Consider the following 25,066-nt stretch of genomic DNA (forward strand, 5'->3'; position numbering starts at 1 on the left):
TTTCATCATGGTGATTTTCTACCAATTGAAGAAGTTGGCATGGTTTACAAAAAGGTTCTTCTGCAAAACAATTACTTTTAAAATGCATTTTTAGGTTAACTAAAGACAAATCTAAGTTGCCTCACTACGAAAACAAATATTGTAACAATAATATTTTTGTAGTGTTCTTCATTAATCAAGCTTTTACTCAATTATCCACTTTGACGCGATTCACAGACACTGTATAAGCATATTATTATATCTGATATGAAATTGATTAGTTATAAGATTGTATTGTATGTGTGTATTTATTAATTCTGCATTTACAGAATTAGAAAGGAACAAATTAGAACGTTTGTTATTGATGACTAATGGTGCAAAGATACATTCACGAATGACTATATATACTATGCCGTATGTTGACAGGCAAGTCTTATTTCACTCCAAATTCAACTTGATAAACTTCAGCTCCTTGTAAATTTTTCAATAGTTCACAATTACCATGTATTCAATCAGTTCACTCTTTTCAAGCTTGTGTGTTTAGGAGGGGGAAAAAATCCACATAGTGCTGTTTTCATACTGATTTTATTACATAAACAGCCTGTCGTGACCAAGAATATTTCATACAGAGCCACACAAGGGGGAAGGACTTCCAATAAGCAGACATTTGTGCCTAATAAGAGGACAGTGCAAATAGTGACTCCCACAAAAGCAAAAAAACAGATTTTTTTAAACAATCCTTTGATGTCTTCAAGCTACTGCTCCTGTTAAACAAAAAGAACAATAGTTACAACTTGAGATTCGACATACTGCAGCTCAAGAACACCTGCTTGAATGGTTAATGTTAACCACCACCTTATTGACAGTGATATTTTCAAAATAAAATAACGGATGAGGAAATGCATTTACTTTTGGGGGGATTTTGTAACTTGGATCTTTTTCCTATCTCGAGTCACTCATTTGCAAATAAAAGAAACCGTAACCTGAAATTTGCGTATTTAGAGGCATTCGTAAATAGAGGTATGAGTATCTTATTGCGTTCCAAGTGGATAACGGTACAATCTCTGAATAGTTGCTCTATCTAGTGGTGATGTTGGTAAACTACAGTTGATTACTGGTTTAAACAAATTGATCATGAATGAAGTACTAAAAAACCTTTTTACACAAGTTTTCATATTTTAATAGCACAAAACTGTCACCAGCTAAAGACAAACAAAATCTGTTCTGTGAAAATAAGTTCTTTTACACCAGAAAGATTTTTACTACAACAGTATAATACTACTTCCTGATTCCTTTAGTTAATTTTATTAAGTATGTCCCCTGTAAAAAAAAAAAAAGGCACTGAAACATGAGCATTCACAGCCAGCCCTCCCAGTTTAAATGAATAGGACGCCTATCGCTATCAATTCCAGCCAATGAGTTAAAAAAGGGTGATTTTAGACAAGACAGATTTTTTTTAATTGGCTGGTAGCCTACATCATGATGTGAATTTTGTGTGTATATATGAATTTTACTGACCTTTTTAGGCAGCAAGTAAGGTAACCTCAAGTCATTTTGACAGTTGGCATATGCCATGCCGAGGCCCATCCCTGAGCCGAGCGTAATGGGCCATGTGTGCCCTAAAAAAGAAGACAAGATATATTATTTTTTTAATATTATTATTCGTGGCATCATTTAGTTGTCTGTTCATTAGCCATTATTGCAATAATGAGAACTTACTTTTGAAGAAGATGACAGAAAACACTATTCCTAAGCCCAGACCTGTGCCTGGGGAAATATTAATAATAAACAAGAGCGTCAACCCCAATGAAAAATGACACGTAAAATTTTTATTTACAGTAGTGTTATAGTAAGCCAAAATTATCCCTAACTCCTACGCGTACGATGTTCATGTCAGTAGGCTTCTAAAGAAAATCAGTACTATTTCTTTAGCCATTTTCATATATTTATGACTGCATCCCGTCTATGAAATGAAGCATATGCTGCTTTCTGAACCACCACTAAATCAAATATTTTTGTTACGTGTAGGAAAGTCCGCCAATTAAAATAAATAAACATTTCTGATGGTCATTGGTTTGCCCTTTGCTAGCTCGTTAGCTACACTACCACTCAATGACAACTGCTGCTCCTCATTTTGTCCCACATATTCTCATCATAATTATTATAAATGCAGATAAATCGGGGGTTATTACCAAGCTTGATGACGCCATCTGCGAGGCATCGGTCCCACTTTTTTCCCAGCTCTTTCTCAGACATGCTGAGTTTTTAGCTTGAAGCAGGCTCCAGGTGTCAAAAGCTGACTCGTGCTGCATTCACGTGTTAACGGAAATATAATAATCAGGGGAAAATAACTCATAATGGATAAGGGGTGGATACAGAAATTGGCCAAGTGAGTTAAGTAGAACGACAGAAAATTGGATCAAATATAATATAACAAATCATATCCAAAATATAGTAGAAGCGCCATATAAGATATAGACACTAAGTACATGGCTGTTTATACTTGCTCACCTGAACGCAGCACACTGTTCTCGCGATATGAGACATTTACCGCGTTGAAACGCCCTCATCGGGGTCGCTCAAAGTGCTGTAGCTTTAAGTTATGCTTTTCAAAGTGATGATTTGCCACTATATTTAGTATTCTTTCTTGAGAAATCTATGTTCACTTTTATTCAAGATTTAATTTATGCTTTTCATAGTTATAATTTGCTAGGAATTTAGTATTATTTCCTGAGAAGTCTATGTTCAATTTCTGTCACTCACACACAAGAAAACATCAGAAAAAATGAACACCTCGATGAGTAGAATAGACAAGAGTCACCGTCCATAGTCTGAAACTAGCATTAAACACAAAATCAACATTGACAGCGTACTAATTCTAAGTATAGTCTTCTTTAATTGTGCAATATATATATATTTGGCTACTTCAACAAATACACCCAAAACTGGGTGACTGTAACCAACTGCATGAAAAGCAAAGAGGTAGAAACAAATTCCTTTTAGATAAAATATATCTTTGGGCTAAAACAACAAAATCCTCTTATTTCAAACTGCACGTATCATACTGTACATGTCACTGACTTTTCAAGCGCAATTACCAAATTTACATCAACATAGCAATGTGCCTAATTATGAAAAATACACAATGAACATCAAAACTTGCATCACTACAAGCATGTTGTGATTTCAAATCCATTATGAACATATTATACCTAAAAGTTCCAAAACAAGCAGTTGAGCTTAATCGTTGGACTCTAGCTGGGGTGGGTTTTTGTGTGTTGCTGTTGCAAGCTGCGTGCTTTCCTGCCTTGCTGCTGCCACGGATTCTTTGCTGATAGCCAGAAGGTCTCGTAGCTCCTTATTCTCAATCTGACCAAGAGAGTGGCGAGAAGATACATACATGAGAAGATCTAATTTTTGTGTTAAACAACTGTTCAAATTTAAAAAATAAATGTGTATGTAAAGCAGTACAAAAAATTTAATGGGGGAAAAAAACTAATTGAGTTTTATCCAGTAATGTGTCAGATGCATGTCAATATTCACTAAAAAAGTGCAGGATTAGTTTTTCCTCTATTCATTTCCTCAATTTTAACCATAAAAAACTAATTGTGGGTTGTGTTTGTCACCGTTATTGTAGCCAAGAAGTTTAGTCACCTCGAGCTGGGCAAGCTTCTCTCGAATAGAACAATAGCGCTGATCATCCACCTGCACGGCCCGTCTCATGACCTGGCCCATTTCGCATATTCGCTCCACCTTGGTCTGCACTTCCTGGTTGAGAGCAGTCAACATGTGTCTAAATTTAGTGGACTGATGCTGCACCTGTCTCTATCTTTGCATACTCTAATGGCATATGAATACTGTGGAGACAGCCACTATACTTTTGCGTGGTCCTCGTGCAGTGTAAGAACAGGCTGTGTGTCCATCTCCTCCTTCGCCATCATCATCTGGAGCATCTGCTTTCGGTAACGACCCATTATCAACTCTAACGTATATTGATGCTCTTCAAGAGACAACCACAGCTCTGTGTACAAAAATGCATGTTAAAGGGTTACATGGGTGATGCACTGCGGACAAAAATATGCTTTTTTAAAACCTTTATTTTCTTGCTGAAGTTCTTTGATTTGAGTGTTCTCTTGAGTCAAAAGGACATGAGGTTTGTACTTGATCATCTCTTGGAACTCTGAAGTGTCATCTGAATGCTGAGGAAAATATATAGTAGATTCATGATAAGCCAGCAATACAAATATGAACAAAAGAAAGCTGGCGTTTTAACCCGGCACACCATGGATCAACAAAAAAATGCGAACCCGGGCATTTTAATCGGGAAACATATTGGAAAACTATTGAAACTATTTTACTGAACCTCAAACAACATTGAATGATTACCCGCCCCACCACTGTAGCTATATTTCTGCAGGACACATCCAACGATAATTTTCGCTGTGCAGGAAAAGAATGATTAAATGATGTATTCACCTTGTCTGGAAGAGCATTTCCCACCTCTTTCATGGTCTGGACCCTCTGACTGAGAGCCCCGGACTGCTCGATGAGACCCTCAGCGGCCGTGTCGTGGTCTTTTAACCTCTCCAGCAGAGTCCGTGCATCTCCCAATACTTTCTCTAAAGTGCAGGCCATCTGGATGAAGGTGAACCGTGTTTGCAACGCAAATCAGCTACTCTCGTCGGCTTAAACAGTCTTCGATCATCCCCCAAGAGCTCCTATTATTTTGCAGATATGGCTTTAACTAATAAATACTAAAATATGATAACTGAAACAACGAGAACATTGAAAACAAACCTAAGCACAATAAACACGAACAGTGTACGACTGCTTCGTATCAGGAAGCGTTTCAATATGATGACGTCACATCCGCATTAACGCGAGTCGGTTTTATTTTTATTTGTCCTTTTATTTTAGACATTTGAATCACTGTCGCGTAGATTCGGAAAATATTAATTTATGGAGAGAGATAAAATTATGCGATAGAAGATAAAATGTAGTAAGAAGACATTTCAAACAAAATTTCAAAATCATTTGCGACTAAAAACGAATACAAATAAACAAAAGGCCATTTAAACTGAATTTTCAAATCTGATTAAAAATGTGTAATTTATAATGTGATCATTTTAAAGTAATATAATATGCTTGACGCTTAATAATTACGGAAGTACTGAATGCGTAAAAACAACAACAACATGTAGGGTAAGAATTTCTCTATTTCAATTTTACACTCTTTGGTTGCTGAACTTTGGGCAAGTATCGCGAGAGCAGCCGTAAAATTCACTACGTAATGTGCCGTGCTGCTTCTAGCGGCGCTGGTGACAGTGCTGAAAGCTGTTGGGGTGAGTTTTTATTAATATTTATGGTCAATTACTGGACTCGAACACATTTATGGACATGTGCTCTGAGTAGATATACCTTGTTGTGCTGGTGACTTCGAAATAGAATGTTTTTGGCCGATCTTGTGGGGCCTTGATCGGAGCCGACGTTTCACCCTCAGCATAAATCACCACCCCACACACGGACCCACCAGTTTAGCATTGCTCTGTAGCTTTAGCAACTAGCACCGGGTACGGCCTAACAAAATCCCCGCTGGTGACTATTATTGGTCATCAAAATATTGTAGTGACACAACTCGTATGTAGTTGTTATTTTTGAGTCCTTGTCATTCAAAAACATTGCGAGTACAATACATTAAAGCGATCTCGTGTTCCAATCGCGGCTTCTTTGTTGTCCGATCCTCGTGCGACTAGCTTTTTATTAACCGGAGATGAGTAAAAGTCTTAAATTTATGGGGTTTTAAGCATGCATCTCACGCACTTGATGTTCAAAAGTGATCTTTTTTAGGTGAAGTGCTGTTGTGCTAGAACGGATCCTCCATCGTGAAGTTAATATTAATCCGAAACTGGATTATCTTATTTCCCTTGTACGACCCGGTTGAGTGTGCTTGGCGACAACCTGATACTTTCGGACGCCGTAAACAAGCGCATCCGGCCCGTAACAAACTTATTGTGGGATGATGTACCACTACCGCGTTGATCGATTGGTAACGCCCTGGACACGACCACCAAATTGTTAGCTAAATGCTAATGTGCGCGACCGGACAAGGTCATTGAAATAGCACACTAATGCACGAGAGCGACAATCACTAACACCGATCTTACTGGGAGAAATGGCGTTTAATGTGGGACACATTTCTTTCTTTTCACGCGACAGCACAGCTGTGGCGCTTTTGGTCGCTGTGGTTGTGTTGCGACGTGTTTGGTCAGGCCTTCACTTCAGCAAGTCCAGCTGAGTATGGCGGACTGCTGAGAAGTCACATGGCGACTCCTGTCAGAGGGTTTGTTTTCCTGGAGCACGCGTGGGCCCTTTGAATGTTGTCAGGCTCTTAGCACTGGATTACTATTACATATAATTAATAGATTTTTTGTGTGTCAATCTAGTCCCATCATAAACTGCTCAGGCAGGCTTTCAGATACACGGTTAAACTTTTTTGCCTGTCTTAAAAACGTTGACATTTGCCCTATCCCTTTCTAACATTGAAGTAAATTTGCGTGCTTTTTTGTGTAGGACTACTTTGTAAATAATTGAGGGCAGCACTGTAGACTTATCCCCCCCAAAATTGTCAGTATGTAAAATGTGGTCAAACATAAACATATTCCTTGTTGCTCTACATAATGATTTCGGGAGTCACTTTCCCCCATATAAAAATAATTTGTGATACATTGTTCACAATGATTATCTGACCATATGGCGATAAAATAATTATCGATACATGGGTCAAGTACCTACCATTTTCTATGATCCTTTCAAAGAGTAAAATAAGCTCTTTCTAAATAGAAAAATAAACAATTGGTGTCGCGATCAATTTAAAAAAAATGTTTCTCGAAGACGATGTAGGGCTGCACGATATATTGTCTGTATACCACCATCGCAATATGAGCATGCGTCAGTTCTTTTTTTGAACACGCAAACTGCTTTATAAAAGATCCCTTTTACATACAGCAATCTTCCTCATTGACAGAAAATTTTGGTCTAGTCACTAGTGGTAGACGCTCTAGTTAACCTGTTGGTCCCTTGATTAAACGGTGGCATCTTTGTAAAACGGTATTGATTCTTGATGGGAGGATATCGATAACCTGTTGGGATAAAAACAATCGTGATATATCACCATATCTATATATTGTTACACCCCTAGTTCTAACAGCCATATTAACTCGTTGGCTGCATTTGACGTTGATAGAAAATCGGTTCCTTCACTGTCAGTCTTCTCAGTTCAAATGGATTGAATGTCTATTTAATGAAATGAGAGTACGCAGAGCTCTCAATTATGGGTTATGATCTTGTGCTCTACTTAGTTTGGTAAAGAAAGTACAGTTCGTCCATGCAGTCGCAATGGAAGATATTGCATCACAGACAAATGAAAAACAACCTATCCTTTGCCTCTTGTTTTTAAAGCTGTGTACAGTATTTAGGTCAAGTTTCAATGTCTAACTCACAGATGCAATTCTTTAACTGTTAGTTGGGCCCCAATGTAATTTATCACTGAATACCATCTCTTGAGTATGCCAAAAAAATGGTTGTGTTCGTAACTGCAGCTCTAGATCACATTCGAGGAACAGAGCCATAAATATCAAGATCTAAACGAAAGGTATGCATGTAACACTTGCCCCAGGCTTCTCGCTGTGCTCTTACTAGTCTGATGCATTCATGGGCATTTGGGGAGAACTTATTTTCGTGTCATGAGTCAGGCTTACCAAAACACGCAAAGGCACATCCCCTTTGAATGAAATAGAATGGGCATACTCTGGGTGACCAAACTCTTACAATTGTAGTTGATTAACAAAGGTCCTGACTCTTGTTCACATTTTTGGGTAGCTTGGGTAACCGTTAAGTTACTTGGTTTTATGTTTCTGCTCGAAACGAGTACAATTTTCATCTGTATTCAAATGACAAACGGGATAAAATTACCTAAACATCATATTTGTCAGACAAATGAAAAATGCAATTTCATCAAAATAGTCAATAAGTGCAATTTAGCTGTGTCTTATAGCATTTTAAGACAACGCCTTACTTTTTTGGAAACTTATCTTTTGAAGCGGAGTGTACAGAGGTAATATTTTCAAAAACGTTAACACTGGGGGTAGTGATACCTCATAAGTATCATACATTGATTAAACAAATGATCAACATTTGATAGAGTTAATTTCTCCATTTTGATGGAAATTTTAATTTATAATGCTGGTACATTGTTTGTAATCCTTTGATTTATTGTCTTTAAAATGCTAATGTAGCATACCTATTAATGTATCATTGTGCTTCTCCCCAACAGTATGAAGTAAAACGGGACTGAATTTTTTTTGTACCATCCGCAACTGCTTCAAAGTTCAGATCGTAAGAAAGAAACCGAAGAGAAACTTCCAAAGCAAAACAAGCAACGTTGCAACTTCCAAGACTCGTTGGATCTACGATCATTTCAAGGGTTTCAAACAACATAAGCAACCAAATCCTGAATTGACCAAAAAACCAACACCAGGCAGTCTACACAAGCAGAAAAGAAGCAATTCTACACCCAAATCAATTGTGGGAAGACGACAACTGATCTGAAACCAGAAGTTTGTGCCTACTCAACAGCTTTGACAAAGCACACGTCCCAACGCTGCTCATAGCTCTCATCCTCACCACACCACCAACTCAACACTGGGGTGTAGAGTGAGCTGCTGTCTGCTATTTTATTTTATTTTCCATAAGTCCCCACTCTTAAACCCGCTCTCCTCACCCACTGTTTTCATCAAACATTTTTTTTTTGGGAAGCCGTGTTTTTCTACCAGATTTTGTCTCTTTTCCCCCCTTTTTGCGCAGCATTTCTTTCTGCTTTTTGCTTGATGCAAGCATCTACAACTTGTGCCACAAGCCTGTAACAAGTGTGCATGTGCGTGTGTTTGTGTCGTACTGTGCGTGAAGAGATCTGCAGAAACTGATTAGTCATCAAGAACGTGGGAATTGCCTTACAAGACATAAAAGGTCAGTCTTAATTTATTTCCTGGTCAGCATAACTTGTTTAGTTATGCATCACATTTGACCTCATTTCTCTTATTTCCCCTGGATTTTTAATTAGGTTAAAAAAACAGGGTTAGTGTTTGTCTTTTCTTTATTAAGTGCATTTATTTGAGCATTTTTCAAATATAACAATGGCCACCAGTATTTCTATTAAGCTTCTCTGTTGGTAAAAAAAGCACCTCACAAGTACTGGATTGTTGGGTTTCCCCTTAAAAATTCTGTACCACGGGAAGCTATCTCAGTGTTTCCTTTTTCAGGTGATGCCTGCTTAAATGGATTTTCCTTTGAACCATCCACCATACCTCATAAATTGTGTTTTATCTCTTCACTTGGTGTAATTGTTAGAACCCTAGTACAGGCAGTTGTCATGCCATATTAGCCCTTTAACCCCTACCTCAACATGACGACTAAAAGAAATACCGATTTTTCTCTTCGAAGCCTTCTACCTAATAAGAATGAAAAGTATAGTACTATACCCAAAAAGAATATAAAGTTGTTCAAAAATAATGAATTAAAGATGAACAAAAAACAAAATAGCTCTAAGATGATACAGCATATTAAACTTTATTGTGCAGTATCCACAATATGGATCGATATACGACCAGATTGGATTATGACCGGTGTTTCGGGAACCAAGTGTGCTAGTAAATTGACGACTGCCTGTAATCTGTAAAATGTGAAGAGCCACTCGTGGTTTTTATATTATAGGCAATATTGCTAGCAGTAGAGAATAGTTTGCCTTTGGTAGAGACCACCTTCCACATATAGTGCTAACATCCTGTACACAGTCCTGTCAGGGGAGAAGAGGCCACACAACCTTGATTGTGAAACTGACCGGCTGACCTTTTATGCCTCACCCGTCTTGTTTGTACCTCTCTTCACCCCCTGCAGATATCCAGCGGTGTATCATTGGGGTGGCATTAGAACTAATCATTTACTGTCCAGGAACTACTCGGAATAAATTACAAACACTAATCCAAAACCGACAAAAGTGGGATTTGAGTTTATGGGAAAATATGGGCAGCCCCTGGAAAGGCTTTGTTGAATTTACCATGCCTGCATCGCCACCCACCACGTTTGTTAGCGCTGACCTGAGCAACACCTCCCCTGCCGGACTCAGCCTTTCGCCATATGGCCGATCTGTAAGTTCCACCTTGCCACAACACTTCTAAAACTCCCCATCGTCTTCCCTCCCATCGATTATCAATTGCCCATCCACCCTTGCCATCGAATGCCCATCAGTCTGCCTTGCAACCGTATCTCTTTGCTGTAAAAGGCCTTCAACATTCCATCCCCTTCCCTCCGGGCTCCAGAGACTAGCCTCTGTCAGGGGTATTGTTCCAGGGTGACTGCCATGAAGAGTAAAGTACTTGTAAACCTTCCGAAGTCCCTTTGCTAGCCGCCAATGTCAATCTACCCCAACGCCCAACTTTGGTTTTTTCGTCTATAGGCCGGCAAATCATTGTACGCAATTCAAGATGAAGAATGTGTGACATATCTGGCATGTGGCCACCGAAGACTGATTTTGCCCACATGTTTAATGGACAGCAAAAATGAAATGAGACCCCGTACCATTCATGGGACTAAGTTATTCATTCCTGGACCAACAAAAGAGGCTGATCTTGGACCCCCTCCTTCCTATCCCATAACCCATCACTACCCTACCACCACACTCCACTGTATGTGTAGTACTGCATTTTGCGCTATTATTTTGATTTGATTCTTACAGTAGTGGGACCCTAGTTTTGAAATATTTTACTAACTAGAGGTGATTTTATTTTTTAATTCAATTGTTGTAGGAAAAATGCTCAGAAGTGATGTGATGATTGCAGCTTGGTTGGGGCCCTTTTTAAAAAAAAATGCTTGTTGTATTGGATTTTTCCCCACACACTTTTGGTATTCATTGACATCATATGACGTTTTAGAGGAAAAATAGGGTACTATTTCAGCGAAAGGTTGACAGGATGAGATTTTGAGTCATTGTGTTTTATTGTCTGTCCAAAAGTAGCTTTAATGATAAATCCTCTTCAACAGCTTAGCCAAGCCCAAGCCAGAATGTCAGAAAGGGAAAGAGGTACTTCTGAACCCCCAGGGGATCGCAACACTGGCCCTTCTATCACTCCCATGTCTATTCCTCGATCCTCTTCAGTCTCTTGCCACCCCCAGTCAGGAAGTAAAAAACACAAGCGGACTCCCTTATACCAGAGATCAGTAAGAGGGCATGCTGGGTGTTCTTGGTGATTTTTACAGTCTTCTAAAACCTTTGTCTCAGGTGATTTCTCATAACAGCATGGAAATTGTGTGGCGTTTTAAACCATGTTTAACCAAGGCGTAAGGACTGGTTCTGTAATTTTGTTTTTACTGGATTTTCTCGTTGAATCATGATTTAGTTGTGAGGTACTTCATTAAAAGCTAGACCAGCTCAGTTCAGGACTGTCTTATAACCAAGGTCTTGAACTTTATGATGGATGCGCCGCATGCAGTGTTTCAATCCCAAAATATTTGAATGTGATCAAATGCCACACAAACTGTTCATTCTCATCAGTAACTAGAAAGTCGTTTCCTTAGAAACTTTCGACCACGGTCAAATTTACAAAATGCTGTCAAAAAACTTTTTGGGTTTTATTCATGCCCAGTGAGTCAGCCAATGAATGCTACTATTTGTTCCCACTTGTACGACAACACTATAAACCCCAAAAGTCATATCACTTGTAAAGCGGTTGTGTAACTAAGCTGATGAACGTTTTGGCTTGATGAAAATCACATATGTATCTGGGTCCGGACCAGAGCCTGCCTATACAGGACCTCTGATTTATTTGAAACCAGAAGTTTATTGCATTTGTTACTGTATAATGGTTTCAATGACAAATTGAAAAGTTGTCTATAGGGTATACTACTAAAACTGTGATGCAATGCTTTCCTATTTCAAACGTGCCGAATTTGAATTGTCCTGCAATTCAATTATCAATGGATTGTCTCATTTTGCCCTGACAGCCCAAATGTGACACGCTTTTGTTTCCTTTCCTTTCACCTTATTTAAAGTGTGCAGTGTGCATGTTATCTTCAAGTTTTTTATGGTCAAGGCGTGCTGGAAACTTAATATTTGGTGTCTTTTTTTGTTAATTGTGTCTTATATATGAAACGTGTTCCCTTTCCACAGATGAGTTTTGACCCAGGGATGCTCCATAACAATGGACACACTGCTTACGCTAATGGAGCCGGTCCTGGCATTCGAGAGATGGGTGTAATAGAGAAGCTTCTGACCTCATACGGCTTCATCCAGTGCTCTGAACGTCAGGGTCGTCTTTTTTTCCACTGTTCACAGTACAATGGCAACCTGCAGGACCTCAAAATAGGAGGTGAGGACCACTAAACCAACACAACTTTCCTTGCGTGCTTATTTTTTGGTGCAGTAAATGGTTATTCTCCCCTGCTGTTCTCTGCAGATGATGTTGAGTTTGAGGTGTCCTCTGACAGGCGCACTGGCAAGCCCATAGCAGTGAAGCTGCTTAAGATTAAGCCAGAGGTGCTGCCAGAGGAGCGTATTTCAGGCCAGGTGGGGCCAGACCTGCACGTCTATCCCTTTACTGTGCTGCATGGTTATATTCATCCAGTTAAGGAACACCGTTTTATATTTGGTTCTGTCCTTGTCTTTCAACCCTAAAGCCCTGTTTCATTTCCAAGTGTTTTTTTAAAGGTGTGCATGAGATCATCCCCTGCAAATTTTGTATTAAAAGACAGAAAACAGAGACAGACAGTCGCAGCACAGCTACTTGCACATTGATTGACAACCACAATGTGTCAGCTGTATAGCATTTTAGCACTTGCGAATATAATTGAGTACCTCCAGAGTACAATTAAACCTCTGCAGTATGCTGTCCGCAAACTCCAATGTCAAATAATGATACAGCTATACATGTTAAGACGCGGAGAAGTAGTTTATGTAAGCATTGTTAGCATTTTTCCCTCGTCTGGCACTGGAAGAATAACAGTCATGCGCCAGACCTTTGTAATTTTGTGCGAATGCCCACAGCAACTCGTATTTGATAATTTAGGAGTCGTTCAACTCTAGTGAATATTACGCACACGACTTGGCCTCCCTTTGCAACTCATTCCATGTAATTGAATGAGAACCCATAAAATAAACAATGGCATGACAATGTGAGCCACATTTGAAAGGTCACACATCAAAGCTTTTACAGGTCAACAGTTAAAAGCCTGGCCATTGGCCATAAAGTCAGTTATTCAAATTAAACATTTATACACAAGGTTGATAAAATCTCAAATAACAGAAGCCTTTGAAGGATGAGTGTTTTCGATTGGGTATGATTTACGCTACTGGAATTGAAATATGGTAAGGAGCAGCCTGTTCTTTGTGTAATGCCTCATAATCAGAGCCGTTTGAATTAAATAGCTGATTGCTGTGCTGTGCCTGTGTCTCACTAAGTGTGATTTTTATAAGTAGCAGTGAACTTTTTTTGTGTCTTTGTGTTTTCACCTTAATTTTAGATTCAAATTGCTAAAATTGTCATTGATGTTTATTAAACGTTTTCCATATTTTCTCTAGGTCGTCTCTTCAATTCCTGGAAATACAGAAGGGAAGTCTGCACCTGGCCAGGTGCCAACTGGAAGTGTTTGTTATGAAAGAAATGGGGTAAAGTGTCAGTTTATTTCTGAGTTATCAACATAACCAAGCTACTGGTAATTCTGACATATAAAAGACATGCCTCTATTTCCGGACAATAATGTGCACCAGACTGTAAGCCACACTGCCCACATTTTTCTAAATTTAACAAAACATCCATATACACGTGGCACCTGACTATAAATCACAGGTGCCATGTCTAAATAAGGGGTATTTACATTTTCATTGCCATGTCGCCAAAAGTAGCATCATCTTAAATTCAATTTCAATATCAAGGTATAATGTGAGTTACCGTATTTTCTCGCATGTAAGATGTATTTGTATCTAAAAAAGAAAGACTAAATCAAGGAAGGGTATGGCCTATATGTGCACAAGACTTGCTATACTTTTATTTTATTTTATTTTATTCACCAGTAAATGTTGGCAAATTAACATTTACTATTTGTTGCTTATCTGTTTTGCAGTAAGAAAACAACCACTACTGGATTTATTAATTCCTTATGATATTGACCCTAATAATGTTCTTTGGATTCATACAGTATCTCAGAAATACCATGTTTGATGATTTTTCTCAAGATTTTCCCTTCAAAGTAACAAATTTGTACTCCCTATTAAAACCATGAATATATGGAAAATTGTGAGTCGGGGCGGCTTATATGCGAGAAATTGTAAAAAAAACGATTTTAAGGCAATTTGGGTGCGGCTTATATGCGAGTAAATGCGGTGATATCCTCCACCCCTAGTTGCCATTTGCTTTTCCTCTTTACCTGCCTTATGACAAATGGCACCTGTTTATTATAATTTACACCATTTGATATAGTTCTTTGTTCCTAAGTATTAATATTATTACCAAATGAGTTACCCTAATGATTATTGGTCAGCTTCTTCGTTTTGGGCAGTTCAAATGTTACTTAGATCTGGACATTGAATTTGATTTTGTACTTGCGTTGCGACGTTCCACATTTTGTCTGTTTAATTAAAGCTTTCCAGGGGTGTGTTTTTCACAGGAAGTGTTCTATCTTACCTACACTTCCGATGATGTGGAAGGAAATACCCACCTGGACACTGGCGACAAAGTCAGCTTTTATATGGAGACCAACAAGCAGTGAGTTTGAGCGCTCTCTTTGTTATACCTAACGGCTTCTTTGCGCAATCAAGTCTCTTTGAACACTGTCCACTACTTTTCCTATTTTTCCAGTACTGGTGCAGTCAGCGCTCGCAATATTCAACTTGTGACAAAAAAGCAAATGAGGTGCCAGGGAGTCGTGTGTGCTACAAAGGTAATAAATAGTCACTTGTTATAAAGTTTAGTTTAAAAAAAAATTCACAACATCCTTGAGAAGCACTGACTTGAAAACAAATATACTCTGGTTGTCTTAGTTTGAGGTTTTATTTGTTTATTATATTTTTTTAATAGATTCTTTGACAACTGGATATATACTGAATCTATCCTCAAATTGTCAAAATGGTTGGTCCTGCAGTTTAAAACTTGATGAAATACATTGTTTTTTCCAATGTATATGGTTTAAGTCAACACAATTTGTAGTTTGTTTATTCATTTTTTCCCAAAACATTACGTACATTGTTTGTGTTTTTCGATACATGGAAACCCTTTTGCCCGGATGTCTTCTGGAAGTCTAAATTTTAGTAAACTGTTGACAATATTTTTTTTTACATAGTTGAGTCTTATTTCACCATTCTATTTTCATTTCAGGAGGCTTTTGGATTCATCGAGAGGGCTGATGTGGTGAAGGAGATCTTTTTTCACTACAGTGAGTATAAGGGTGATCTCGAGGCTCTGCAGGCAGGAGATGATGTAGAGTTCACAATCAAAGACAGAAATGTAAGTGTCTTTCAGTTCTTTACACAATCGAACAGGTACACAATTCTTCAATACTGTTCTCTGACTTCTCATGTTGTTGTGTCTATAGGGTAAAGAGGTTGCCACAGAAGTCAAACTTCTCCCTCAAGGAACTGTCATCTTTGAAGATATAAGCATTGAACAATTTGAGGGAACAGTCAGTAAGGTCATCCCCAAGGTTCCCACAAAAAACCAGGCAAGCTGATCGATCGTGTAATCGTTTTGGGGAAATTGCTTGGATAGAGAGCACCTCATTTTCATTGTTCATTCTTCTTCTGCCTGCACAGAATGACCCACTCCCAGGCTGTATCAGTGCTCGAATTGGATTCACTGACAAAGAGATGCCGTTTGGCGAAAAGGACACAAAATCAAAAGTGACTCTTCTGGAAGGCGACCATGTGCAATTCAACATTTCCACTGACCGAAGAGACAAGCTAGAGAGAGCTACAAATATCGACATCCTGCCAGACTCTTTCGATGTCACCAAGGAGACCCGGGAAATGGTAAGCAAGACAGAACGGGCTAGTAAATGAAGACAATGAACTAACCTCGAGTCTCATTTTAGGGGGTGATTGCTGCTATACGTGATGGTTTCGGATTCATTAAGTGTGTGGATCGTGATGCTCGGATGTTTTTCCACTTCAGTGAAGTCTTGGAAGAAAGCCAGCTGCACATCTCTGATGAAGTGGAGTTTACTGTTGTGCCTGTATGCTACATTTTCCCCTTAATGCTGTCTTTGACGTTAGCGTGCAGTTTGTAATGAACCTAAGTAACTCAATCCCGTGATCGTGTGTTTGCAAGGATATGCTCTCCGCCCAAAGGAACCATGCAGTCCGCATCAAGAAACTGCCCAAGGGTACCGTGTCCTTTCATACCCAGTCTGAGCAGCGCTTCATCGGGGTTGTGCAAAAGGAAGGCGTGTCGGGCACTGCTAAAAACGCGAGTCCCAGCAAGGCCAAGGAAAAGGTACTCCTCATTAATTTGAACACATATGGGCAATTGATGTTAGATTGAAAGGGGTTAGTCAGAGTCTATGATTTTCTTTGACCTTTTTTTGCTTTCTTTTTCAATGATCACCTACTCTTCCCTCTTCTTGTGGTTAGAAAAAGGACACGGTAGGACTCAGGCCCACTGCATGTAGTTAATTAATCACCAAATCACTATTTTCTTGATAAACATATTTTTTCCTCTTTTTAAGGGTAAATTGGTAGACAAGGTTAGTCTTTGCTGCCCTGAAGGTCATGTGAATCTTTTTGGATGTTTGTAGCTGACAGCATGCATCTGGTCATCAATTAACCGCTAGAGATTTGGGGAATATCAATTTAATAAGGATGACTGATGAGTTATTGATGATAAAACTTAACTAATAGTAATATATTAACTCATCGGCTGCCGTTGATGGCTATCCATTGATGCGAGATGCTCATACGCACACTCACGGGATGCCAAGACCCTAACCCTGCTCATATCATGAGGGACCACTTTGTATCCTACATATTTTAAACATTTGGCGATGTAGTGGTGGTGAACGGGGTAACCTCTAATGCCGGTGAAGGTAACGAAAATGCATATAATGTTTTATCTTTTTAATTAAACGTTTTTTGTGTTTACATGTTCCAAAACACGATACTACACTTTTATTACATTTTCGGTTCAGTTGGTCCTTATAAATCCTGTTCACTGGGGAAAGATATAGTTAGATTACAAGAGAGCTTTACTATAACATTTTTCATCACCTATGCCTACATTATCATTATACTTAACCGAGGAATTAAGGAATGTAGGTCTCACATGCATGCATTATTTTTAACAAACTTTAAAGTCATGATCCTCTTGACTTGCAATTTTGATGTGGTTCATTTCTATTTATTTATTTTTAAATTTTAGAAGTAATGTTGATTGACATATGATACATGTAGCCACTTACTTACCCGCTTCATGGTCATACAAAGCACATATTCTACTTTGCATGTAATTATTATCGTTCTATACGATGTAGGAACCTGAGGATGGAGTTATTGCATATGAAGACTGCGGAGTGAAGCTCACGGTGATGTACCACATTAAAGACTTGGAGGGAGGATATCGCCCTCAGGTTGGAGACAAGGTATCATCTACCTAAATAACTTGAGATATTTTACATTGTTACTGGAATATTGTAATCCAAAGTTTACTAGCTCTTTTTTACCTACAATACTAGTCATTCATCCAGATTCTTGGCTATGTATAACATGTAAAACTCAATGCTAGCATTTAGCCTGTGAGATCACATGATTACTATTGCTAATACACAAAGCCCATAAAATCCCATTAAAAGGGCTTACAGTAAGTCATTTTTGTTTAATGGCAAAGTCACCTTTTACCACTAGGTGGAGTTCTCCATCAATGAGGTGAAAAGAAGCGGCCAGCAGACTGCAGTTTCCATCAGAGTCTTAAACCGTAATGCCAACAGCGGCAAGCGACTGCAAGGTTTTATTGCCACTCTGAAGGATAACTTTGGCTTTATCGAGACTGCAAACCACGACCAGGAAATCTTTTTTCACTATAGGTAAAATTCTCAATTCAATTCTGATTTGGAAATTGCCAACAAAGGGTGAAATATGTTAAAATGTGTGTTATTTGTCTTCAACATCAGTGAAATGTGTGGGGACTTGGATAATCTTGAATTGGGTGATACAGTGGAGTATACTCTCTCAAAGGGAAAAGCAAACAAAGTCAGTGCTGAAAAGGTCACCAAAGTAGCTGCTGGTATGAGTTTACACTTTTTTGGGGGTGGAGCAATTGTCAATGTCCTAGCATTCAATAAACATGGTAAAATGCATGGTTTTCAGTGAATGGAATTGGCGATGATGTTAGCACAGCAGTGAACGGGGGTAAAGTCATCCGTCCAATACGCAGTGTGGACCCCTCTCAGAAAGAATATCAAGGGCTGATTGAGGTCATTGAAGAAGGTGGGTCTTTGAATTCGATTCTGTTTTTGTGTCTCATAAGATCTAAACTAATTTCATTTTCTCTCGGTTGTGTCAGGTGAAGGAAAGGGCCAGAGTTATCCTTTTGGAATCATGGGTTTGGCTGACAAGGTTGTTTGTCTGCAAAAAGGTGAACTAGTGAAATTCCAGGTTTGCACAATATCCCATACTGGACAGAAGATGGCTTGTAATGTGGTTCCTCAGCGCCTAGCCTTGGTGGAGTGTGTCAAAGACCAGGTTGCTATCTCGCTCAAATTCCTTTCATTGATACGACAGCGTTTTGCCTGAGGAAATGTTTTTAAACTAACGCGTTTTCCCCCAGTTTGGTTTCATCACGTACGAAGTTGGCGACAGCAAAAAGCTTTTCTTTCACGTCAAAGAAGTGCAGGATGGCTTGGAGCTTCAGACTGGGGACGAAGTGGAGTTCTCCGTCGTCTTTAATCAACGCACAGGAAAATGTAGTGCCTGCAATGTGCGCCGAGTCAGGTGAGAGCGATGTTTGGCTTTTGGGAATCAAATCAATCCACTGATCATTGTAAAAAGACGAATCTCAAATTGTATCATTTGACCCTGACGTTGCAGCGAAGGGCCGAAACCGGTAGTGACTCCACGTCCTGACCGTCTGGTCAACAGATTGAAGAGCATCACGCTGGATGACGCCAGCGCCCCTCGTCTTGTCATTGTTAGACAGCCACGTGGTCCGGACAATTCAAAGGTACTTTTCTCTTAACAGTCATGAATACACAAAGGTCTCTCCACTTATATGTTGCCACGCCGTACTTAGATCAGGGGTATCGAACATGCGGCCTGCTGGCTGGTTCTGCCTGGGGAGCACTTTGTAGCCTATTCATACTGAATGTACATAATTAAATTCTTTTTCGACACAGAATTTTCCGGTAGTGATCTTTAAGTAGTACCCTAAAATGGAAGTGACGTAAAGTGATCTCAGACTGGGTGTGGATGCTCATCGGAGGATTTTCAAATTATCAGGACAACGAACAATTTGTTAATTTGCCCCACCCAGTCAAAATTGATTGGACATCTAGCGCCGTCAATAGTGCCAAAAAAAGTTAACTTTTTGGGGTCCAAATGGTCATTAATCTGGCCTGAAAACCAGACTGAGTTTGACACCCCTGCCTTATTTAATGCAATAATGAATTTATTTTTAAAAAGTGTTTTGAAACTTTTTGGGAGATAAAATACTGATTTGTAATTGTTTAACCGCCGCTGATGGAGATGACTTTTGAATCAGAATAATTTCTTTTAAATGAACATCAGCCCTCGATCTTCATCATGATTGGATTGGATAACTTTATTCATCCCGTATTGGGGAAATTTCATTGTGACAGTAGCAAGAAAAGGCATAGTTATAAGTTAGACAGTACAGTCGCAAAGGCCGCAGAACAACAAAGCAAAAGCACAAAGTACAAAGCAAATCAAAGTCAATGGAATCATTAAGAATCACCAAATGGTTTGGATAAAACTTGAATGCCACATTAAAAAGATTAGATTTTGCACACATTGGCATTTATGGAAAGACAATTGGCTTTCATGAGTGTTATTTAAATAGAAAATACAGTTATGTCAGATCACTAACATACCAATCAATTGTTTCCCATACAGGGCTTCAATGTGGAACGCAAGACTCACCAGCCTGGTGTCATTGACTGAGCAATACTGTTTAGTGCTGGTAGGAGGAGGGACGGGCTCGGTCGGGGGATATCCTTGTCAAGCCGACATGGCACGAGATGCTTAAAATCCAACAATTTGGCCCGCTTAATTCATGCGAGTCACATTTCCTCACCCCCCGGCCCTCCGCCGCCGTACGATGTTCTTGATGATTGCACATGAAACCTCTGCGCGTGTGCATGTGTGATGTGTCCTAGCTGTGTGTGGGACACGGCCTTGTCCCTCTAAACCAGATTTTGGCCACCTGTGCCCCCAATTGTTATGGAATTAGCTTTGTCTGGAATTCTGCACCTGTAAAGTGTCTACTTGTTTAGTTGGAGTGAATGGGTGTGTGCGCATGTCTTAGAGTGACTTTTTCCATATATTGTTTCTCCTTTATTGTTTGCTTCTTTACACATAGACACTTGAAATGGTTTCATTGTGAGATTTCTGCTACTGTATGCTTTCCTACAAAATGCATAAAGCAAAGTTCCCTCCATAAGGAGGATCATAATTCTCATGTGTGGGCTTCAACCGAGGATTTTTCTCTGCTCGCTTTTTTGAGCAGTTTTTAAATGCTTGAATTGAGAGCTTTTTGAAAGCATGGTGTGGGTGTACGCGTGTTCCTGGGTCTAATGGGGTTTACTTTTACCAATCTGGAGCCTTTAGATACTTTTTTGGTATTCACCAGCTCCACTAAAGCAATTTCTCTCAGGTGCAGAATTCCCATTGGCATGTTATATCTGCATTTTTGTTTTCTCTTCTAATTCCTCACGTTATTGCTTTTTCCATTGAAACACGGTCTATTATGAAAAACAAGGTGCCTAAAATAATCATTAAAAAAAATGAAATACTACAAGCAAAGCGAAGAGTGTTGGTGAGGCTTAAGAAGGTTCGTTTGTTTCCCAGCCTGCCACCAATACAGAGAGCCATCTTTGGATGGCTCTCTCGTTCAGTAGAGATAATGTTATGCATCCCAAACCCGGGAGTCGAACAATACTGTATGTAATGTGTGCTTTTCTTCCCTTAGTTAAAGTCAAACTTCATATATAAGAACAAAATTATGGGGAAAGAGTAAGGTATTAGAAACTAAGTAAAATATAAAATAAAGAACAGAATGAGGATCAATCAGTCTGCAGAGATCACTGGGTTTCAGTTGAACCGCGTACAAAGGTTCTTATGTACGTTTGTTAATGGTCTTGAATGAATAAGCAAATTAAAGTTTTATGAAAAACCAAGTGTTTTTTTTTTTTTTTTAATCATATTGATGAAATCGCAGTATGTGTAAGCCAAGAGTGAACAATCAGATTTGAACTATGGCATGTATACTTGTATTGATCTCAAAATTGAATTTTGTAAATTAAAGCCCTTTTGCAAATAAGATTTATAGAATACATTTTGGCTTAAATCTTTTAAATAGATCCCACAAAACCAGTTGCTCATTTATAATCTAAACAGCTATGTAAAGCTCCAGCACCCTCACCAGGATGAGTGTGATATTGATCATTTTACACTCGTGCATAAAGTACAAAAATAGTTTGCTGTTGTGAAAAATATCTTTATTGTCCTCAAGCTGTTTCACAATGTATCACGTCATAATTAACAATTTTTAAAAACCTCCCGTGATTAATTTTTGGTACTGCCCAAATAGACGGTGAGCTCTGAGCGGTGGAGCTTAGTGTCCTTCCGGTTTGTTTTGGCATTTTGGAGTGCAGACCAGCGGGCCCACCACTCCCTTAGCTCAGCTGGCCCGGTGGGCCGTCGTGTTTTTATCAGACTAGGGGGAATAACAGCTGCTGGAGGAGGGTGGACAGCTCTTCTGGGCGGCCACTTCCTGTCACCATTTACATCAACTTCTGACTCTAATAACTCCCCACTTATTGTCTCCTTTGCCAGACTCTCTTCTGTAACGTCTTGGCCCTCTTTAGAGCAAAGATTTGGATCTCCACGGAAGGCAATTTTTTCCATTTTGCTCTTGTAATCCCCCAGTTTGGCTTTGCAGTCCACAACCTTAGCTTTCATTTCGTGGAAGTGATTCAGCAAATCTTTCTCAAATGCTTCCTCTACCTTGAGTTCATTCTCCCAGAACCTTATTTGCTCTAATTCAATCAACTTTTGCTCTTCTCTGGCCCGTTCCTTTTCCTCTAGCTCTAAAATCTCATTGTCTACCTTCTCTACCACAACTTGGATCTTTTGAAGGTAACTAAGCTGGCATATTATGGTTTCTCTTAGGTGATTGAACTCATCCTCACAACTGTTGGAGATTTCGAGTTGATGCCCGTGCGTTTTCTTGGGATGTCTGTCTTCCTTGACCTTCTGCTGAGTTCCCATGCAGCAAGATGTTTGATGATCCAAGTCGGATTTGGACTTCCTGTGACCCCGGACTTGGTTCTGGTCACGTGGATTCTTTCTTCCAGCAGAAAGTGTGATACTTAGAAAACTTCGCTTGCTTTTTTCATTCCTCTTGCCGCTATCCTTATCACACGAGGTGCTGTAAACCTGTGTTTTTCCCAGGTTTTCCAGCCATTCCCAGGCCTCCTCCATGAAGGTCAAGGACTTTCTTTTGGGTCTCTTCAGATGTTCCTGGTTCTGTTCTGTGTCGCGTTTCAAGCAGGACAACGGAAGACTATGCCGATGCTGATTCAGAGAACCGCTTCGACGCCAAACTCTCGCGTTGGCTTCTTTCTTCCTTAATGGCGGACAAGCTTGGCGTCGACCCGCTTTGGATCGGCTTATTTCGTCAGAAACCGAAGGACCGCCGTGGAACAATGCGAGCTGGACTTCTTTGGCGTGTTCCCCATACTTTCTTAGCATCTCCAGGGGACGCTCGTCTGGAGACATGCATCTCTCAAAGTCTTTGAACCTCTCGCGTAACATGTAGCGTCCAGGTTGACCTAAATGAAAATTGAGGTTTTTTTGGGGGGGGAAGAAGAGTTGTCAATCAAATAATTGTAAACCCACCACTTGTAAGCACTTACCTATGGCTTGAGCTAACACTGTGACCACGTCTTGGCATGTTGTCTCATCGGTTACTCCACAAACCAAACGTGGCAGATTATCCACTGTCACTTTAATTTCCATCGTGTCCAATCTAAGAAAAATACAAATGAGCAAAAATAGGCTATTACGTCATTAAGTAGGTATCATACAAACGAATCATCATACACATTGGATGATAGAGTGCAGTTTAACTGTTTATTTTCAAGGCAATTCACAAACAATGGAGCAATTTTAAGCCTCTCAAAGACATCTTCCAATTGTTTGTTCATTCACTTACCATCAGTTTAGCTTATATTGATTGGTCAAAATTGCATTCTAATTCTACAATTAGATTGAAGTAAAAAGGTAGTATCAAATTAAACGAATATATGGTGAGATGTGATTTTTCCGCAATGAGATTAGAGAGATCTGTGTCCTTGCCTAAAAAATAAGGGAAATATAAGAAATACGTAAATCCTCCAAAACACAGAAAACAACCTATTTTTTTAATCACCCTAGAACATTTGGAAAGAAATGATCTTAAAAGGACCTTACCGTTTCGTGCTGCGTGTGACTTATCTGCTTAGCTGAGGGTTCTGCTCAAGAGGAAAAAACAGCTCAATTAAGACTAATTTCAACTCCCAAAGGCACTTAAACAAGCCAAAAGTAGTTTGATCCCACCCATTTGACTCACTGAATTCTTGCCTCCTTTGGCATGGTGACGTTTATGACATTTACAACTTGATGGCAAATGTCCTGTATTATTTTTTCTTGACTTTCCTTCATTTTGTTCTTAAGATATAAAAATCCTCCCACATTCCAAAAACATATGGTAGGATGGTTGAACACTAAATTGCCCCTAGCTATGATTGGTTGTCCATTTACTAGGAGAGCTAAATATTTATTCATTCATTTTCCCAACTGCTTATCCTCACAAGGGTGCTGAAGCCTATCCCAGCCAAATATGGGTACCAGGCAGAGGACACCCAGAATCAGTGTCCAGCCAATCGCAGGGGAAAGCCAGTGTAATACTTGATTCGTTTGACATCCACTCATCATGTTTTAAAAACAAGTACACCCACCCAGTGTATGGACGAACAGCTGCTGTTGACTAATTCGAGGGGGTCGGGTTGGGGTTGCAAGGTAACCTGATAGGAGCAACTTTGACCCTTGCATCTTCTCGATGTTGTCATGTGAACCACGTCCAGCAGATCCCCATCTTGCAAACCAGTGATTGTTAGAGAAAAGTGATGATTGACCAATTCATTTGTCTGCATTTTCATTTCCAAACGGTGTCCTTAAAGTTTTACCTTAGTCTCACTGCAGACCCCTTCACACTTCCAGGCGTCAGTATTATGAGAACCCACTAAGATCAGATAAGATCTGTGACCACAATTTGTTGTTATTGGATGGGTATCTTTATGTGTCGGACTGGCAGGCAAGTCTCAAAATGCTAAAGTTTTGAAATAGTTCTTAATCGGTCGGGTAACATAGTCTTATTGTATTCAATTATTTTTGCTACAATCCAGGAGTGAATTTCTTGAATTTGAACCAGCAGACCTTTTTTTCACTTGATCTGGGACTCACTGAAAGGTTCAATGAACTCTGACATTTAAGCTCACGTTCCCTAAAAATAGAGGTCTTGCTGACTGTCTTCCGACTGCAATGTCTTATGATGGATTAAGTAAGTGAAGCGTGTAAAACATTAGTGTGATGTATAACAGTTTATGCTGCGATCAATGATCCAATGCCAATGAAAAATGATATATTTACAACAATTATTGGTTTGTATATATGCCAAATACAAATATTAACAGGCAGAACAATTTAATTCTCTTTTGGGAAAACTCAAAACTAGGTACTAACTTTCAACATTTGTATCAACCTTTTTTTTTTTAGATTTCC

General features: G+C 39.3%; 4 protein-coding genes and 1 long non-coding RNA gene across 8 annotated transcripts; 2 read left to right on the plus strand and 3 right to left on the minus strand.

Moving 5' to 3' along the window:
- Positions 1-545: 545 nt before the first annotated feature.
- On the minus strand, positions 546-2,339 carry micos10 (mitochondrial contact site and cristae organizing system subunit 10). The gene is made up of 4 exons (XM_077597574.1): positions 2,172-2,339; positions 1,699-1,746; positions 1,498-1,598; positions 546-743 (listed from the first exon to the last, which is right to left on the minus strand). The coding sequence occupies exons 1-4, from the start codon at positions 2,233-2,235 to the stop codon at positions 735-737; spliced, it is 222 nt and encodes a 73-aa protein (XP_077453700.1). The 5' UTR covers positions 2,236-2,339; the 3' UTR covers positions 546-734.
- A 513-nt stretch (positions 2,340-2,852) lies between these two features.
- On the minus strand, positions 2,853-4,836 carry sike1 (suppressor of IKBKE 1). Its single transcript, XM_077597403.1, has 5 exons — positions 4,456-4,836; positions 4,073-4,178; positions 3,858-4,000; positions 3,634-3,747; positions 2,853-3,348 (listed from the first exon to the last, which is right to left on the minus strand). Exons 1-5 carry the CDS (start codon positions 4,612-4,614, stop codon positions 3,220-3,222), a joined length of 651 nt encoding a protein of 216 aa, XP_077453529.1. The 5' UTR covers positions 4,615-4,836; the 3' UTR covers positions 2,853-3,219.
- A 352-nt stretch (positions 4,837-5,188) lies between these two features.
- csde1 (cold shock domain containing E1, RNA-binding) lies at positions 5,189-21,420 on the plus strand. Of its 3 annotated transcripts, none has more exons than XM_077608873.1 (21): positions 5,189-5,321; positions 8,312-9,003; positions 9,931-10,181; positions 12,200-12,398; positions 12,486-12,652; positions 13,607-13,693; positions 14,692-14,789; positions 14,883-14,964; positions 15,399-15,527; positions 15,616-15,741; positions 15,833-16,048; positions 16,111-16,251; positions 16,347-16,511; positions 17,545-17,652; positions 17,915-18,093; positions 18,181-18,293; positions 18,377-18,496; positions 18,573-18,751; positions 18,837-19,000; positions 19,097-19,229; positions 20,138-21,420. In XM_077608873.1, exons 3-21 carry the CDS (start codon positions 10,056-10,058, stop codon positions 20,183-20,185), a joined length of 2,580 nt encoding a protein of 859 aa, XP_077464999.1. In that variant the 5' UTR covers positions 5,189-5,321; positions 8,312-9,003; positions 9,931-10,055; the 3' UTR covers positions 20,186-21,420. The 3 variants fall into 3 exon arrangements, with proteins under 3 accessions (XP_077464999.1, XP_077465006.1, XP_077465016.1); XM_077608880.1 differs by having other exon boundaries at positions 12,486-12,595; XM_077608890.1 differs by lacking the exon at positions 9,931-10,181.
- Positions 21,421-21,719: 299 nt separating this feature from the next.
- On the minus strand, positions 21,720-24,215 carry rassf11 (Ras association domain family member 11). 2 transcript variants are annotated; one of them, XM_077608988.1, is made up of 4 exons: positions 23,856-24,215; positions 23,717-23,757; positions 23,161-23,273; positions 21,720-23,076 (listed from the first exon to the last, which is right to left on the minus strand). In XM_077608988.1, exons 3-4 carry the CDS (start codon positions 23,261-23,263, stop codon positions 21,809-21,811), a joined length of 1,371 nt encoding a protein of 456 aa, XP_077465114.1. In that variant the 5' UTR covers positions 23,264-23,273; positions 23,717-23,757; positions 23,856-24,215; the 3' UTR covers positions 21,720-21,808. The 2 variants fall into 2 exon arrangements, with proteins under 2 accessions (XP_077465114.1, XP_077465107.1); XM_077608981.1 differs by lacking the exon at positions 23,856-24,215 and having other exon boundaries at positions 23,717-23,805.
- Positions 21,788-23,547, plus strand: LOC144082135 (uncharacterized). The gene is made up of 2 exons (XR_013303156.1): positions 21,788-22,605; positions 22,697-23,547. It is a non-coding gene; the product is annotated as an uncharacterized LOC144082135 (long non-coding RNA).
- Positions 24,216-25,066: the final 851 nt, after the last annotated feature.

Source organism: Stigmatopora argus, chromosome 1 (genome assembly GCF_051989625.1).
Source record: "Stigmatopora argus isolate UIUO_Sarg chromosome 1, RoL_Sarg_1.0, whole genome shotgun sequence".
In the NCBI taxonomy this organism is placed as follows: Eukaryota; Metazoa; Chordata; class Actinopteri; order Syngnathiformes; family Syngnathidae; genus Stigmatopora; species Stigmatopora argus.